We start from the raw sequence: 17,351 nt of genomic DNA, 5'->3' as shown, positions 1-17,351 counted from the left end.
TGCTTGTGGCGGCTTCCCATCGTGGGCAGCCTGCTGTGTGCACATGAGCCTCCAGGCAGCCCCTTTCCAGTCTGTGACCTGAACCTTGGGGCCTCACTTACTCTCTGATCCTTCATTCCTCACTTTCACATCGTACCACAGGCTCTCGCTAGTGGCACATGCTCATTTCTTAAGTCACTAGTTTCTTTAAGGTCTGAGACTAAAAGTTAAAATCCACACATTTAGGGGAAGGTATAAGACAGCTGGTGTAAGATTTTTTTCTGTCTTCTGGTTTGCCAATCTTATTCTCACCATCTCTGCTAAGATCCAGGGAAAACAGCGCATTTTGATATGTTGGGGTGAGGGGCCTTGCATTCAGGTCGAGTTTCCTTAGTGAGAAGATGGGGTCCTCAGCAGCTCCCAGTCTCGGTTCCCCTCGTTCTGGTTGCACTGACCCTCTGTGGATGTTCATTTTCCTCTAAAGAAACACAGGAGTGGCTGGAGGAGACTGACTCGGAGGACAGCGATGCTGCTGAGGGCGCTGAGGGCGGAGAGGAGGACGAGGAGGATGAGGACAGCAGTGAGGAGGACCAGGGTGAGTATTAACATTTGACTGCTTTGTAGATATGCTTCAGAGGTGAGCCTAATGTTAGCATAAGAAACATTCAAACCTGTATAGAATTTTTGTGAGTTTATTTGAGCCAAACTGTTAACAATTTCCGGGAAGCAAAATCTCAACCTGTTGAGATAATGCTCCAGAGAATGGCAGTTTTGCACCTTATTTCTTACATTACAATAAAAAAAGAAGGTATAAGTGGTTACATGAAATTCATTGGTGATAGATTAGGGAGGGTGGGAGAAAGCAAAGTAGGGAAACCTCTGGGATTGAATAAAAAGTAAAATGGTACATCTTTTAGTTAAAGTGGGTACAGGATATTTAATAGTCAATAATTAACACAATAAAAATAACAAGAGGATTTGTAGTCTCTGCTTTGGTGCATTGGTTGTGCCCTGAGGGGTTTGGAAAAGGGGAAGTTACCCTGACATTCCAAAGGTACGTTATCTTAGATGCAGAGCCCATACCAGGGGTCCTCAAACTTTTTAAACGGGGCCAGTTCACTGTCCCTCAGACCGTTGGAGGGCTGGACTCTAGTTTAAAAAAAAACTATGAACAAATTCCTATGCACGCAGCGGCGGCAAAAACACCCGGCGGGCCGGATAAATGTTTTCGGCGGGCCGCAGTTTGAGGATCCTTGCCATAGACAGACTCAGTTATGATAAAGATTAACTTTTGTCAAGGGTGATTCTAGCCTAGGACCTGACTACCTGCCATAAATGGCTTTTAGTTAAAAAGTTTTAATTCCAGACCATCCTTTGTGGTTACTTTAGGTCTCTAAGTTTGCAGGGCTGCCATGCAGGCCTTCCCTGAGCTTGTCAGGTTAACATGTGGCCCCTTTTTATCCACACTAAGTTTTTTAGAAAATATTTGTATCTGGAGTATGTTTGAGCAGCTTGCTATTTGAGCAGTGTCGTCGTGCAGAATGGCTCCACGGCATCATTTCTGTAAATCCGGGTGCTCCCACAGTCACTCCTCAGGCTGCGAAAAGGTGGCCTACACTGCCTGACCCAGGCCTTCTTCCTCTGCTGAACGTGTTTCTTTATTTTCCTCCTTCCCATGAAAGAGCCACAGCACCCCTTGGTGACGCCTGGTGAGCAGTTTGCAGACTACCTGCCTAGGACTGAGCAGTATTGGGTGAGGCTTGCCCGAGACGATGCTGGGTCAGAAGCAAAGGAGAAGAGAGTGCTGAAGGTAGCCCATGCCATGGCAAAAGCTTTCTTTGATGACTCAGCATGAGCCGCCAGCCTGGACCAAAAGTTAAACTGAGTGAGGTTGTCTTCCCTCCCCGTCACTGGTGTGATTTAAAATAAACTGGACTTGGAACAAGGCTGCTGCAAAGGTTGTCTTCTGTGCGGCCCTGCATGCACCAAGGTCCTGGTGGGGCCTGCCAGGGCAGGGCCAGGCTGAGGGTGGGCCACCCACACCGCAGGCGGCACTTGAATATGGAGTGACCCCAGGAAGCATGCTCTGATACAGACTGGAACATTTGTGCTCTGTGGGCGGGTTTCTCTTCTGCAGAGCTAGGGGATGAACGTTCTGATTGACTGCATATTATCAACCTGGAGATGTGCTTTTTAACTTAATTGTCAGAAGTAGCCCTCAGACTGCCTGTATGAGTTTTCTTGTTATTTATAAAATAAAATAGCTGTTGGCTGGGCAGTTCTGCTCCTTCTCTGCCACTGGCTTTTCTTGGGGCTCTCTTAGTGATCAAGTGCACCTGAAGCCTCAGGGACCGATCCCTTAGCCTTGCTGGGGCGGAGGTGGTGGAGCCACCCTCTATCCTTCACCCCTGGGGCTCAAGGTTGTCATTTGCAAAGTGACAGAGAGGAAGGAAAGCTGAGGGCAGTACTGGAAGGCAGCTGCCCCACTGTCCATCCCCATGCAGTTGCTGTGTAGTGCCTGGCCTGGGGGCAGAGGTTCCTCACAGCAGAAGTCCTGGTGTGTTAACATGCTGGCTGGTGCCTGCTCCAGGGTGAGTGGCAGGAGACTGCTTTTCATTTTTAAATTTGGGGTCAAAAGTTGGGCTTTGAATGACTACCTGGTGCATTTTTTCATCTTAAATATCTGCAACAATGAGAATGTAGGATCTTAGTTTTTAGTTAAGGGCCAACATCCCATTCATCCCATACTTTACCTGGTTTTTTGTTTGTTTGTTTGTTTGTTTTTCAAAAGGGAATACCTCCCTCCAGCAGAGCAGGGCGTGGGCCAGGGCTTCAGTGGAAGAACAGGGGCCAGCGTAATCCAGCAGCAGCCCCTCCTTCCACCTTGCCTTTACCTTCTCATGACGCTTGGCTCCAACCAGCTCCCACTGGTGTGAGCTTGTGCTCTAACAGGACCCAGAGGGGAAATGGGCTTTTGCAGGCTGATCAGAAGTGAGATGCTCTCTTCTTGCAATAGCCTGCCCGCCACATCTGCCCACCAGAGCCTCCCTCTGGGTGTGTGCCTTGCATTGCCCAAAGGAACCCTGGTCATAGGGGAGAGGCCAGGTGGGTGTTAGCCAGCATGGCGCCTGGTTGGTTGGCATGGGAGGAAGGGTCAGGGATTCTGCATTTCGCTTTTATTTGTGGCACTTCCCTTGGGTCCTGGGGCAGTTTGAGTCCTTTATTGACATTCTATGTAGAGTCCAGATGGAAGCTCCCAGGACGGCTGAAAAGCCAGGTGAGCGCCGCAGCTGGCCCCCAGGAACTGCACGCAGGTCCCTCGGCCTTGCTGTCCGACCGTGTGACAGGAGCACACCAGGCTGGATCGTGCCGCTGCTAAGGCAGGAAATAATTGGGAGATCTTATCGGCTTCAACACAGTTGTCTATTATCAGAGGCCACTTTTCTTAGAGGAGCCTATAGCTAAAAGACTGGAAAGAAGGTAATTTTTAACCAACCAAGTTGAAAGAAAAGCACCCTCCAGAGAAGCCTCTGTACAAACAAGTACGTGTTTTGCTGTCATGTCCATGGGGCTGCTGCTAAAGATGCAGTTTGAGTAAAGAGGTTGATCAGAACCCAGGAGGATTAAAGAAACGCTTCCAGGAGAGTTGCTGTCTCTGCTGTTTAATTGCTGTGATTAAAACACCAGGAACGGTGCCTTCGGTCTGCAGCAGCGGGGAGTTGGGAATCGACACAGGACCTCGGTGCCCCAGGCGCAGCCGCCACGCCTGCTGTCCTGTTTGTCAGTGACTGGGTTGCCTAACTGAATGCTCTTGACACCCCGACAGCCACGTTGGCCACGAGTGGCCAGCATGCAGCCCCTGCCTTGCTGGAGCCGGAACCACAGGAGGCGGCCATGTCCAGGTGGGCAAGGCCCTCGGTTGGCTGATTGTTGTTGGGAAGCCCCCCTTATACCCACCTCCTGGTGGTTTCCCACCCTTTTTCTTACTGGTGCCCATCGCCCTGCCACGTCAGCCCTGTGGACACCGTGCTGGGGCTTCTGGAAGAGCCCTGTGGGGTTTCGAATGTGACGAGTTCTCCGCTCTCCCCACTTCCCAGGAGCACCTGAGCCCTGTCTGGGTCGGGCTGAAGTAAGAGGAATTCGCAGGGGTTGAAGTGTTGGTTTTTAAAAGCTGTTGACAGTGATGTTTATTGCAATTGGACATGTGATTTTTTTTTTTAATACCGAGTTGGTACAAGCAGAAAACCAGTGGCTAGGTGACAATACAAGTACATTGAGGGACCAGATATTGGGTGGGTCTGCTGGTGAAAGTTAACCTCTTCAAGAGGCTGCCCATGTGAGATGTGTTGCAATGAGAAGGTGACACAAGTGTTGATTATATCAGAGGATGGCAGGGAGGGGACACTTGCTCACTGGCATAAAGGAAAAGGGATCAGCTCTAGCTCCAGTGAGTCTGAAATCCAGCTGCTGTCCACTGCTGAGTTCCATGTATGGAAGAGGCTCTCTAATAACTTCCGCTTTCCCAGGTGTTAAATCGGGAAGCAAGCTGTGCGTAGGTGGTTGATCACCAGAGATCAGTCTCATCTTATCTCGAGTACAGACCACAGTCATCCTTTTTTCTGTTTTGCATGAGAGCTTCGGCAGTGCCTTTCGAGTCCAGGCTGTCCAGGGTCTGACCTTGGGGTGTGACCATGGTGTCCAGCCAGAAGCCAAGGCACTGCCCAAAACAGTTGGTGGCCACAGGTGCTGGGACCAGGTGAGAAGCCACCTTGGAAGCTGTCGTGTCAGGCTGAGGACGGGCGTGTTGAGCTGTGTGTGGCGTGGGACTCCGTGTGGGGAAGGGATCTCACCCGGGAGCAGGGCTGGAGACCCCGCAGTGTGTCAGCAGGATTCCGAGGCAGAGAAACTCATGGGGAAGAAAGACACTCAGTACAGCCGCCCCATGAGAAGCACAGATGTTGAAGTTTAAGAAAATTAAAACAGGTTTGGAAAAAATATACTGTGAGATCCTTGGGCCGTTAGCTGGCAGAGCGGGGGTGAGGCCTGAATGGGGTAGGAGGCCTCAGGCACTCAGTTTATGGTGAGGAACCTGAGATGGTGAACAGGGTTATTAGTCTAAACACATAGGAAAAGCTGGTGAGAGAAGGTGGGGGGCACATTTCAGATTCATATTCACAGAGCTTTCCTACTCAAATAAGATCCTCCAAATGTGACAGAGGGACGCTGTTGGTTAACGGAGGCTCAGTTCTGTAAGTTGCAATTATCCAGCTCATAATTTTGTCACTAGAAGGAACTTGCATTAAAGACACTACTTATACAAGGATGCAAGTTTTCCAAATTTCAAATGACAATATTTATTACTAAAAGGAGCAAAATTTTTCCTTAATCTCAACACTGTCCCTTGCTTTCAGTTAGTGAAATATATAGTAATGGTCTGATTTAAACATTCATTAAAGAAAATTATTTTATTTTCATTTTGTAAATAACCAAGCTATTTTCCCAACTAAAAGAAGAAGGCTGAGGTAATGTTTTTAGCTGCTTCATTAATAGGAAAAATCAGAACATAGTCAACATTCCCTTTTGTCAATGCACAAAATGATTGCACAGTATTAGCAAACGGTTCACATGCACCATGGGAAAAGGGTGGAAAAAAGAAAACGCAGATTGAGACGGATTTATGTTAGAGTTCATTCACAAAAAGGCAACCGCGTCAGGGTTAGTGGTTTCATGTCTAGCGTGAGGATGAGCTTCACGCACTGCTCACGTGAACGGTGCGGGTGTGTGGGTTTTAGGCTAGAAATGGTGATGGTGCAGATAAGCAGGGTCCAGCTGGAAGTGTCAGGGTTAGCCCAGTGTTTGGAGGCATTGGCAGATCAGTGGTCAGGGGCACGCTCACTCCTGTGTAAGCCACTGAGTGTGCGTGAGGGCCACTCAGACAGTGAGAGTGCAGGCCCTGCTGCTCTGATGGTGTCAGTGACCACGCTAAAGGACAGGCTCACTCAGTGGCCCAGTGGGAGAGCCCGGTCCCAGGGCCATGGGTGCCAGAGTAGCCTGGAGGGCGCATGCGCAATGCTGGCCCTCAGCGCGGATTCCTTCCTCCTGAGCGTCCCACTGTCTACCTGGCCTGTGCCCATGTGGGAACCCCACGCGGGGCAGTATTCCTCTCGACCGGCCTTTCCAGGCTCACACAGTGTGGTGCAGGCGTCATTCATGGAAGGTCGGTGGGTGCACAGTATGTCTGCCCTTTTGGAACTGATCACATTGAGAGAGAAAGAGAAATTGGTGGGCTGTGTAAGTGCTCTTGCAATACGAGTGCTGTAATGGTAAGGGACTAGAACTCATCATGCCTGCATTGGGTGTGTCAAGTGTTGACCTCTAAGGAAGCAGCCCTGGCTCCTGCCTGACCTAGCAGGTGTGGATGACTTACTGAGGGCCCAGGGGTCCAGCCAAGACCCGTCTCCACCTTTCCTTGGGGCCTTCTGCCTTCATGGGTTTGGGTTGCCGCTGTCACCACATCACCAAGCAGTGGCAGCACAGCTGGCGCCCTGCATCCTGTGGCACAGACATGATGGGAAGGGCAGCAGGAGAGGGTGTGGCGACAGGCCTGGGCAGCCTGGGGCCTGACCCCTGGCGCCGGCGCACAGTGAGCTGTGTGTATCTCGGGCAGCAGGTGTGGGGGGGCAGCCCAGTGAGGTAGGTGTGTGAGGCCTGCCGTGCTCCCCCGGCCCTGCTCGGCTCACATCCACCCTTGCTCTGCCCCGGTGGCTGCCTGCTTCTCTGAGGTTTAGGAGCACGTTTGCACATTTGTCTCAGGCACTTCCATGGTGGGATTTCATGTGGAAGCAAACTCCAAAAACATTGAGCCATCTTCCAAAGCATTGCTTCCATCCCCCTCAGGGGTGTCCCATTCTGGCACCGCCCCCGCCATGTTTCCCTCTGCCCTTCTCACTCCGTGCCAGCACCTCCTGCGTGCCTTCCTGAGCCGCGCCCCTACGTGTTTCAGAGTCTGCAACCCTTGTGCTGCCATAGTTTTCAGACATTCCATACAGTCTGTAGTTCACATTGTCCAGGCACATGGAGACACTGTAAAAATACAGCTTTGTTTTTTATTTTTAAACAAAGGCAACTGCACTTTTTCTTCTTTTAAGGCTGAGTTAGGGACACTTCTGGACACTTGGGGCAGGTTGTTTTTCTAGCGTTGCTTACTGATGGTCTTGCCTGACGTGGCCAGCCCTGGCCAGAGAACAAAACTGGCCAGACACCTTACGTTCACAGACAGCTTCCCCTCATTCCTTCTTCCTCTTGATCCTGTGACTTCGCTTTTATGCTGAACTGACCAGGAGCCAATGCTTGTCCAGGAAAGGTTTCCTTGGTACCATGACCCTGAGGTGTTTGTCAGCGATACTCAGTACTGTCAGTTGGTTGTGAGGGTCAGGCAGTACATTCAGCTGTGGAAGTCGATGTCTTAAAACCTAGTAGGCACCTTTATGGCAACTTTCTGAGACCAAAGGCAAGAAAAAACATGGAAGACAAGACCTATAAAAGGTAAAGAAACTGGGCTTCCTGTAGAAAAGGGTTGCATCTTCCACCCTTCGTGTTGAAAAGTGTCTTATTGTGCACGTGAAATTGAAATAAGCAAGTGCCCCTGGAGGAGGCCACTGGGGGCGTCTCTGGGAGCACCCCTTGGGCCTCTTCGGCCCCCCGTCTTGGGTACAGGTGAGAACTGCCTGACAGGAAAACCCTGCCCAGAGAGAATACTGGTGGTGATTGGGTGTCTTTAAAGAATAATCAGAAACCCAAACCAACAAAAATCGCAAAAAATGGGACCATTTGATTCACGCCCCCAAATATTCATCTTTAACAAGTCCTCAGTGTCTTGTGGGATCTGAACACCTCCCCAGTTCTCAGTAATGCCCTTTGGTTTGTCGGGGGTGGCCGCATGACTTACTGAAAGGGAACGGGAGCACCTCGATGACCAGGCTGGGACGTCAGGTGTTAGCCGGGACACGGGGCTGCTCCGTCTGTGTGCCCCGGGTGCCAGACAGGCCCCGAGGGGAGTCCGTGCACTGGTGAGACTCACTCTTATCTTGGGTTTAGTGCATGTCGGAAAGAGCCTGTCATCTTACTGCGAGTGTTTATTCACACCACACACCATGGCGTCTCAACAAGACCGGAGTGTAGTGGTCGTTAGATGTCATGGACTTCCTAGGAAAGTGAGTCAGAGAGTCCTTGCATTTTCATGACTCTCCTCCCTCGAATGATTTAGGCAACGGGCTTTGCATTTTTGTGGATGCACTGATTTTTTTCTATATTAGCACTGTCTTCCTTGTCAGTTATTTTGGCTTACGTACTGCATACCTCATCTCTGTCTCTGGGAATCTGTGTGCTAATGATTACAAACCTAAGAATTCAAAAGGATAGACGAATAGGACTTTTCAGGGGCCTGAAATCACCCAGGCATTGTACAGACACGAAGCAGACTTCAAAGGACAAGTGAATCCGGTACACGGGGCTCCTTCCTTTGTGGTAAGTGGAACCAGTGAACCATCAGCACAGACCTGTTACCTGGTGACTTTACAGGGTAACGTCCATTCCAGCTCTCCTAGGGTAAGGTGCGAGTGCAGGCTCCAGCCTTGGGCGGGTGAGGAGAGGTGGGCACGGGGTGGCGACCCCTTCTCCCGTGGCCCAGCCTAGTATCTCAGGTATCTCAATGTCTCTGCCCCAGGTTTTCACACCCAGAGCACGTCGGGAGAACTGACTCTCACAAGGTTGCTCTGGAATTAATTAAAACTTGTCAGTGCTCTGTACCAGTGGGGGCAGCCATGACACGTCTGTTTTCCCCAGTCCCACGTGTCCTTGAATTCAGCACACACACATCCACGAGGAGCGTGCATGAGAAGCAGGTCAGCGGACTCGGCCTGGAGTTAGGTGACTGGCGCACCCCTCGGACAAACCTGAGGCTCTGGGCAGGTAGGAAACGCAAGCTGGGCTGAGCGAAAGCATTCGGCCTATCTGCAGGGATCTGCGAGGCAGCCTGGTCCTCAGTCCCACTGCAACAATTAAGGAGCTTTCTGGTCTCTCCGACCGTGTTTTGGTCTTGGTGGAATCTACTTGGAATTCACCAGGAGTGCAGGGAAATGGCTCTGCCCTCTGTAGGTATGGAGTGCAGGGATGGGGCGGGGGGGGGGGGGGGGGGAAGGTGTTGATTTGTTTTTCACAAGTGTGTGATTGGCAGCTGGACTAGTGATGGAGACATCTAGTCATGAAACCACTACTGCTTCTATTGAATGAGGTGCGCTTCTGTGCTGCTGCTTTTATGCATCTAACAACCTCATGGTGTTTGCATGTAAATATATAAACCTGCATTTGTAGGTACCATTTTTGTCATGCAGTTACTGGAATGTACAAAAAAAGGTCTGTAATCTTGACAGAGTTGCAAAGAATTATAAACCACATATCCCAGCATGATGATTCTTAGGGCTGCAAGGAGCAGGCATCTTTATTTGGTTCACTTCAGGTCTGCAGCAACCACTTGATATTAAAAAAGAGGAACGGAAAAAAGATGTACAAAAAGATGTGATATCCCTTTAGAAAGCAACATTATCAGAAATGTATTTCCTACGGATCCTCCCTCCCTTTCCCATGTCTCCACTCCCCAAAAAAGACCCCAACCTAAACCAAAATGTGAGAAGGAACGGGGAATTGAATGTATAACAGAAAAAAAATAAAACTGAATTTAACTGGAACATGCTCTAATCTTTAGTTTATTTCTGGTTAAAAATATAGCAATCCAGTGCAGTGTAGTAAAGAAATCTGCTTGAAAGGTAGCAGAGAAACAGCTAAACATAAGCAAAGCAAGGCAGAGTCATAGGCGGGCTGTACCCAGGACGACTGTGGGGCTCACCTTAAGGACCTTCCCAGGTGTGAGCACAGGGGACCTGGGTATGGACGTGCCCGTGGCCCCACAGACACGTCCATACCCGCTGGCCGGGCTGGCTCGAGCTAGGACCATAGAGCACTCAAACATTCTGGAGCCTTGTTCTTTTGTTTGGATGACAGAGCAACACTGGTGGAGAAAGCAGAAACTCCAGGAATCTGTTTGTGCGTGACTGAAAGTTGTGTTACATATTTGGGGGGGAGATGGATATGCAACGATTTCTCAGGAATTTTTAAGCCACTTGATTTCAACCACATTCTGTCCTGGGACTAGACCAGCTCCGGAGAATTAATGAGGCATCTGGGAAGAAGAGGCATGTCTGTGGGGGAAGTTGCAGGCACAGGACAAAATGAAACTCGTGGGCTCAGTGACGTGGGAGAAGATGGTGTCATGAAAGGGCTGTGGACGTCTGACGGACGTGGGAGCCTGGATACCTGTCCTGCACAGTAAGTACTGGAAGGCCGTGCTGCAGCCCAGGCGCGATGGCCCAGGGGCCGCACTGCTCCCTGCCCTCTGGCACCAGCCCCGCGCCTCTGCAGGCTCTGGCCATCTGCAGCCTGGCTGCCCGGGGTCTGGTGGGAGGATGGGGAAGAGAGAGGGACAGCAGGGAAATGAGGACGTCGCGGGGTGGGACCTGGCCTTGCAAGGAAAGCCGTGGGGCAGCGCCGAGGCCAGGGGTCTGTTTTTGGGGGAAGAGAAGACAGACCTCTGCTTCCTGAACTCTGCAGCACAGATTTAAAACAGATAAAGCCCAGGCTGCGGCCAGCCAGGATGGGACACCCTCTTCCCCGCACCTCGCCCACACTGACCCCCCGATTCCAGGACAGAAAGGAGAAGCAGAGTGAGCTGACTCCCCGCGTCACACCTCCCGGCCGCTGCTCCCCCCGCGGCCACAGCTGGACACTCAGAGGGGTCGTCCTCGATGCCTCCTTTCCCATGTCCCTGGAGGGAGTGTGATGACGATGGTGACGATTTTATTGTTTTTGCCGCTGATTTGCTGGGATCCCTTTTCTTTCCACTTCAAGCTGGAGGATCGGCGTGCTGGCCTCCTTCTGCCATGCCACACAGCATAGTGTTATACAAGCAAAGAATTTTGGCTAAAATCCAAAAAACATTACCCAGAAAAAAAGGCAAACTGTGAGTAATACCCAATCGTGTGGTTCTGTGAAGAAACTCGGAAGTAGCTGTGGGCTGTCCGAGTTATGATCCTTTCCTTTTTGTTGTTTTGCTTTTAACGTCCCCCCTTTGTACACCAACTGGTATTTTTGCTAATGTGACAATTTCATCAGATGAAAAAGTTAATAAACAAAATGGCGACTCCGATGTTTAGCAAGATCACCATGGCTACCAGGATGGGAGCTGAGCCCTGGAACAGAAGGAGAGAAAGGGTTGAGCCTGGTCTGGATTGTTCTCTCTGGCCATATCCACCCCCCAGCCCCAGACCAAAACAGGAGGTTGGAACCAAACGTCCAGCTTCAGAGCATGAAGCCCTGCAGAAGTCAGACCTGAGGAAGAGGCCGCCACTGGACTCGGGGTCTGCAGTCACTGCCCCGAGCACTCTGGCGGCTGCCCGCCCTCCTGGTGCCCCAGGTCTCTCCTCACGTAAGCACCTCACACCCAGCTCTGTACAGCCGGGACTACAGACACTGCCACTGGATTTCAGATGCAGCCCACCCAGAGTGGCCCCGAAATTCAGCCTGGGACCCCCAAACCGTCAATGGGAGAACCTCTAATAGGCCTCTGAACACATCTTCCTCCATGGAAACCACCTTCCCGGAAGTGGCTCCAGCTCTGTGCTAACCGCCGTCCCTGGGCCGCCCGCCTCCCTCGCCAGCGGGAAGGAGCACTTGTCTTCTGCAGCCTTTCCTGGGTGCCCAGCGCCCAGTGCCTCAGGGCGGAGCCCACAGTCGCTTGGGCTTGTCATCTTGAAGCCTTTGTGATGGGCGCAGGGCCTGCCCCCTGGAGAGGCCTCTGCTGGAACGCCCCTCCACTCCCCTGTCCTGGGGTCCCCAGCTGCCCCTCAGGACCAGACATTGGTCTGACAGAGTAAGTACCAGAGCCCAGCTGGAAGCCTGCATCTCTTCCCAAGGGAGCTCCATTTTAAAGCTCCCAGACTCGCCAGCAGAGTTAAGTGGGAAACTACGGAACCCTTCCTGCGTCTCCACCCTGCCCATCATCCGGCTGCCCTAAAACAACCACATCCGCACACAGGTGCACATGGGCGCACACATTAGGCGCGCACACACCACGTACATGCGGCTGCACATGCACACACATTCCCAGCTGCCAGAATGAGGGAAGCGGAGTTGTGGCAGCTGGCACTTAGGTCCCGGGGGCTGCTCTCCACGGGGGTCAAGAGGGGTTTGGGCGGGGAAGGCAGAATAGGAACCAGTCCACCAGCAAGAAGACATGCTCACAGGTTTCAAGGGGAAGCAGAAATGGCCTCGAGGGCCAGCAGGCTGTCTTCTGATAGGCAGCTTCTCTCCCAAGGGAACAACATCAGATGAGGAACGGGACTCCTTGGGGACGGGCAGACACCAACCCTGCCCTGCAGTGGCACCAAGTCCCAGGGGCCAGTCTGGATGGCGGGCAGTACACAGAGGCTGGTTACTCAGTCGGGCTCTGCATGCCCGTGAGGCGGCCACCAGAGTTCCTCTGCGACAAGTGGGACTGTGGCACGCGGCGCCCATCAGCATGTGCGGGAGGCCCTGTAGGCTGACACTGGTCCAGGGGGATCGTGTGGGACCACACAGGCATCACCCTGGGGTGTAGGTCTGAAGTGTGTTCCAGTGGCCCTTTCTGCTGCCACTGGGCCAAGGGGCCAAGGCATGTTGCTTCTAGGCAGAAGCCACCTGACAAAGGGTCCCAGGAGGTACCTCAGGGTGCAAGAGCTCTCCCCAGCCCCTGACAGGTCCTGCCCAGGGGTGTCTGTCCTTCCCTCCAATCCACCCGCCTTGGGAGTGGTGCTTCTAGGTGAGTTTCACACCCGAGACACGGTCCTCACTCCTGAGCAGCCCCGGTGGCCCTCCGGGGCCTGGTCAACCTGGATGACAGCCCCACCCGGAGCCACTGATCCCACAGGCCTGGGTGGGTCAGAGCCTCATTCTAACGAACTCCCGGAGTGCCCTGCAGTGCCATACTCGGAGAACCGGGGCTTCACAGGAAGGGCCGAGGGGTGGACAGCCTCACAGAACTGTCCGTCTCACCTATTAGAAAGTAGACCTCGGAGCAGGACACGTGTGTCCCGGCAGATGGGACCACCGTGCCTGGCCCGCAGGTAAGCGGTATGGCCTGGAAAAGGACCCGACCCAGCCTGACGCCCCTGCTCTGCGCCTGGCCCTCTGTCTCTCCTGGGCGGGGACTCGTGGGCAGTGGTGGGGCTCACAGGAGACTCCAGCACAGGGAGTTGGAGGAACTTGGGGCAGGTCTGGGCGAGGCTGGGTCCCATGTGCCACCTTCCTTTTGGGAGCTTCCAAACCTGCCCAAGTGTTTCACTGAAAGGATCAAGCCTGTGACTAACCTCCTGAGTCTCCGTCTGACGGAAATGGCCCCAGCCCCGCACTGGCTTCCCGGGAGGGAGGTCCCAGTCCTTGGAAGCCAAGGCATCAGCCTGGGCCGCTCCTGACCCCCACCCCACCCCACCCACTCGGCTAGAGCCGACTCCATGGAAGGCTCCGGATGGGGGCCGAACCGGGGCTCACTCCCCACGGGCAGCCACTCACCGCGCTGGACTTGAGCTCGTCCCCGGTCTCCTCGTCGGACTCCCGGGCCACGGGCGCGGACTTCTGGGGCGGGGAGAAGGTCAGGTCCCAGCGCAGCAGCCGCGGCTCGGCCCTGTCGCCCAGCCGCAGGCTCTCCAGTCTCTGCACCGCGGGCTCCGCGCCGGCCGCCGGCCGGACGTTCTCCTTGTTCTGGGACTTGGATCTCAGTCTCTGCGCCCCAAAGCCCCGGTCCTCGCCCAGGCCGCGGCAGGCGGCCCCCCTACTGTAGCGTCTCTTCTGGGGGTAGGCCTCCTGCCCGTGGGAGTCCACCCTCAGCAGGGGCTTCATCTCCATCTCATAGTTGCTCAGCTTTTCCTCGTCCAGCTCCAGCAGCTTGGCGCCCCCTGAGCTGGGGTTGCTGGCCCGAGGGTGGGAAGTCCAGAAGGCCGGGGGCGACTCCGTCCGCCGCTCCCGGGGCTTGGGGTTCCCGGGCTGCTTGTGGCCCGAGCCCCGGGAGCGGAAGTCCTCCGCGGGCTGGCCACTGCGGAGGGTTCCGCTGCGGACGCCCCTGGAGGCCCCGGCCTTCTCCTCGCCCCAGCCGTGGCGGCCGTAGTCCCCTCCTCTGCCCTCCAGGAGCATCTGGATGTCCCCGCCCCGCTCCTCGTCCACCGACACCTGTCGCGCAAAGTGGGCGACCTTGTTCCTGGAGGCAGGGGCGGGCGGGGGCGTGGCCGAGGGGCTGGCGGGGAAGCTCTGCAGGGGGCTGTCATCGGGGGTCAGGTCCGAGGGGGTGGTGCCCTTGCGGTACAGCTCCGGGCTCTCCTGCTGCAGGGGCGTCCCCATGGAGATCACCTCGATGTCGTCGCTGGAAGCCTGCCGCTTCGGCCGCTGGTACTCGAGCCCTGTACGGGGAGGAGCGGGCAGCACACAGGCTGGTTACCCAGCCCGAGGACGGCAGCACAGGCTGGGGCAGTGGTTCCCAAAGCCCCTCCATGGACCCCAAGCCGCCGCCCACCGCTGCTTTGAGGATGACCAGGTCCCGACAGGCGGTGGTGGGCAGCAGCTCTGGCCCAGCCCGGGCTGCAGGCAGACCAAGGCTCAGGGTCCGAGGACTGGGGCCCCGCCTACTCGGGGGTCTCGGTCCCGCCCCCCATGGGGCCCACCTGAGGATGAAAGGAAGCATCTGCTAGGTGACCTTCCAGGTCTTGTGGCCTGGGGAGGGGGCCTGTCCGCCCAGGACACGGACCTCTCGGGTGGCCTAGGCCTCTGGTGGCCTGTTCTTCCTGCCCCACCCCGGCTTGGGCTCCCCTCCCTGCTTCCATACTGGAGCCTCTGAGCCAGGGCAGAGAGGGCCTTAGGGGACGGCACCCTCGGTGTGGCCAGGATTCTCAGCAGGGGCCGGGCGCCCCGTCTATGCATCCACCATGCTGTTGGCATGCATGGGGGCCCGAGGCGGTGACCAGAACAAGGCAGAGCTGTAGACGCCCATGAACAGTCCCTGGGGTGTTTCAAAGGGCGAAGGCCGCCAAGGGGTGTCCCATGTGGTCCTGGATGTGCTGGGGAGACAGGTGCTGGGACTTGGGGCAAGCAATCAGCCCCCTGCATCTGCACCCATTTGTCACATGGGGTGTAGTCTCCCACCCCTCTGCAGCCATGGGACGGGGGCACGGGTGGTCTCCCTCTTCCCCAGTCCCCAGCACAGAGAGGGAAACAGGCCAGGGGGTGTCTGAGGGACCACATGGAGAACTGCCCCCCTTGGGGTGGGGGGCTATGGCCCCATCACAGGACTCCCATGACCCTCCCCTGACCTGCCTGCCTGTGATCTGGACTTTCTGGGGCCCAGGCCCCTGCGCCTTACACCCTAGGGTCCCAGACAAGCCTGGACACCAACCCTCCAGGGTACCCTGAACCCCACGCCCCAGAGCGGTGCCCTCATGCTCAGCTCCAGCGCCCTGTCAGCGTCACCAGCCTGGAGACTGTGCTCCGCTAAAATTAGTTGCAGAGCGCGTGACATTCCTGGAAGCATCCTTGTGAAAATGCAGAGCAGAACATGTGTGGCTGGGTTCCAACACCTTTGTCGCTTATCTTGGGTCCTCCTGCCTCCCAGAAGCGGGCGGCCTCCCTCCCTGCCCCAAAGGCCGGGGCCCTCCCGGTGAGGCCAGGAGCTCCGGCTCCAGGAGAGCTCGGGTGAGCGCTCAGGATAGACTGCGCATGGCAGATGTCACCCTAAAACCTCCAGCGGCTTCTATCCCCGCAAACCTGTCCCCCAGGGCTTCCTGCTGCAGGGGAAGCGCCAGGGTGAGGCCAGAGGGAAGTGAGCGGAGACGGGGCTGTCTGCCCTCTCTCAGCAATGCCCGCCTTCTCCAGTCCTCTCCGCCTCCCGCAGGCCTGGTCCCGACAGGACGAGGGTCACAGATCTGCTACCTGCAGTGGCCTCTAGCTCCTCCAGCTTCCACCAAAGGACATGGCGGGAGCTCCCCTCAGTTAATGAGCCACTCTGCCCAGGGTGGCCGCCAGCAGGCACGCGTGGCTCTCTACCGTTAAATGCAGATCAGTTCTGATCAAACGCAACTAATGACCAGGGCCTCAGCCAACTAGCCGCAGTCCCCAATGGCCACTAGCTACCTTTCTGAACAGAGCAGTTATAGAACAGTTGGTTTGTCACAGGAAGTTCTAGCATAACATTGGGGAAGGGCAGGGAGAGACCACATGCACACGCAGAGCACACAGACATTCACCATCATGGAAAGCAGAGGGTGATGCATGGAAACGCGTGCACACAGGGGCACAGCCCCGGAGGCAGGGAGAGGTGCTGACACGTGTGAGGGAGGAGTGTGCCAAGGCCCTTGCAGGGACACACATCATCGTGAAGGGGCGTGAACACGAGGGGAGACGGCAGCGGGCAGCACCTGCTGGAACGTGGCCTTGGAGGACACCCAGCCCCGCCCGCCTGGCGCCCGACTCACCGTTTTCCCTGTGCTGGAAGGAAGGTGAGAACTCTTTGGCAGTGATCCTGGCGATCCGTGCTTCCTCCTGGGCCTTCTGAGCCGCAGTGAGGGCTGCCTCGGCCTTGGCCCGGGAGTGGGAGGTCCTGGGGGAGAGGCAGGAAGGGCAGTGAGCGCACAGGAGGCAGAGGGGCTGGGCAGCCCATCCCACAGTGGGCTGGGCCAGGACAGGATGCTGGGCGCCCTGGGGTATGTGCCCTTAGACTTGCGGGTCTCTCGTTCCTTCATTCATTCAGCGAACATCCCTGGGCACCAACCAGACCAGCTCATTTGGGCACAGGGCACACCACCCCTGTGCGGGGCCTGGGTCCCAGATGAGCTCAGGTCCTGCAGCAGGAGTGTCCCTCCTCCCTGGGTCGTCCCACAGCCTGAAGCCGAGACCGGCTGACTTGTCTCTGAGTCTCCAGGAGCGAGCAGGTGCTTAACCAATGTTGACCTGACAAATGAACAGTTTGGGGGGCAGGTGCACCCCGCCACACCCAAGGGGTGAGTGGGCAGCCAGGCTTTTGAGCAGGAACAGGCAGGCTTGATGGTGGACCCGCCAGCACTCAGAAGGTCAAGGGCATAAGGAACAAAAACGCTCCTCCAGCCCCAGGTTTGGCTCCAGGCCCAGGGAGGAGCCGAATCGCTAGGAAGGATTCTCCAGACACGTCCAGACACCCACTATCCTGTGCCCAGGCTGCCCATTGCTCATCCCAGCAGGTGGCACTGCCACCCCCGGCTCCCCGA

General features: G+C 55.4%; 2 protein-coding genes across 5 annotated transcripts in view; one reads left to right on the top strand and one right to left on the bottom strand.

Annotated features, from left to right (window-relative positions):
• Window positions 1-2,474, top strand: part of KLHDC4 (kelch domain containing 4) — a 51,917-nt gene extending 49,443 nt beyond the window's left edge. For all 4 annotated transcript variants that reach the window (XM_081107533.1, XM_081107532.1, XM_081107531.1 and 1 more), the window contains 2 exons: window positions 464-574; window positions 1,662-2,474. In XM_081107533.1, the coding sequence (XP_080963659.1) occupies window positions 464-574; window positions 1,662-1,834 (284 nt within the window). In that variant the 3' untranslated portion in view covers window positions 1,835-2,474. The remainder of the gene's footprint in view (window positions 1-463; window positions 575-1,661) is intronic.
• A 6,970-nt stretch (window positions 2,475-9,444) lies between these two features.
• Window positions 9,445-17,351, bottom strand: part of JPH3 (junctophilin 3) — a 92,965-nt gene continuing 85,058 nt past the window's right edge. The window contains exons 3-5 of the mRNA XM_081107530.1: window positions 16,584-16,708; window positions 13,639-14,519; window positions 9,445-11,282 (exon numbers count right to left, since the gene is read on the bottom strand). Of these exons, the coding sequence (XP_080963656.1) occupies window positions 11,202-11,282; window positions 13,639-14,519; window positions 16,584-16,708 (1,087 nt within the window). The 3' untranslated portion in view covers window positions 9,445-11,201. The remainder of the gene's footprint in view (window positions 11,283-13,638; window positions 14,520-16,583; window positions 16,709-17,351) is intronic.

Source organism: Myotis nattereri (assembly GCF_964212035.1).
Source record: "Myotis nattereri genome assembly, chromosome: 15".
Lineage (NCBI taxonomy): Eukaryota > Metazoa > Chordata > Mammalia > Chiroptera > Vespertilionidae > Myotis > Myotis nattereri.
The sequence above is the reverse complement of the archived record's forward strand: the minus strand, read 5'-3'. Positions and strand labels throughout refer to the sequence as shown.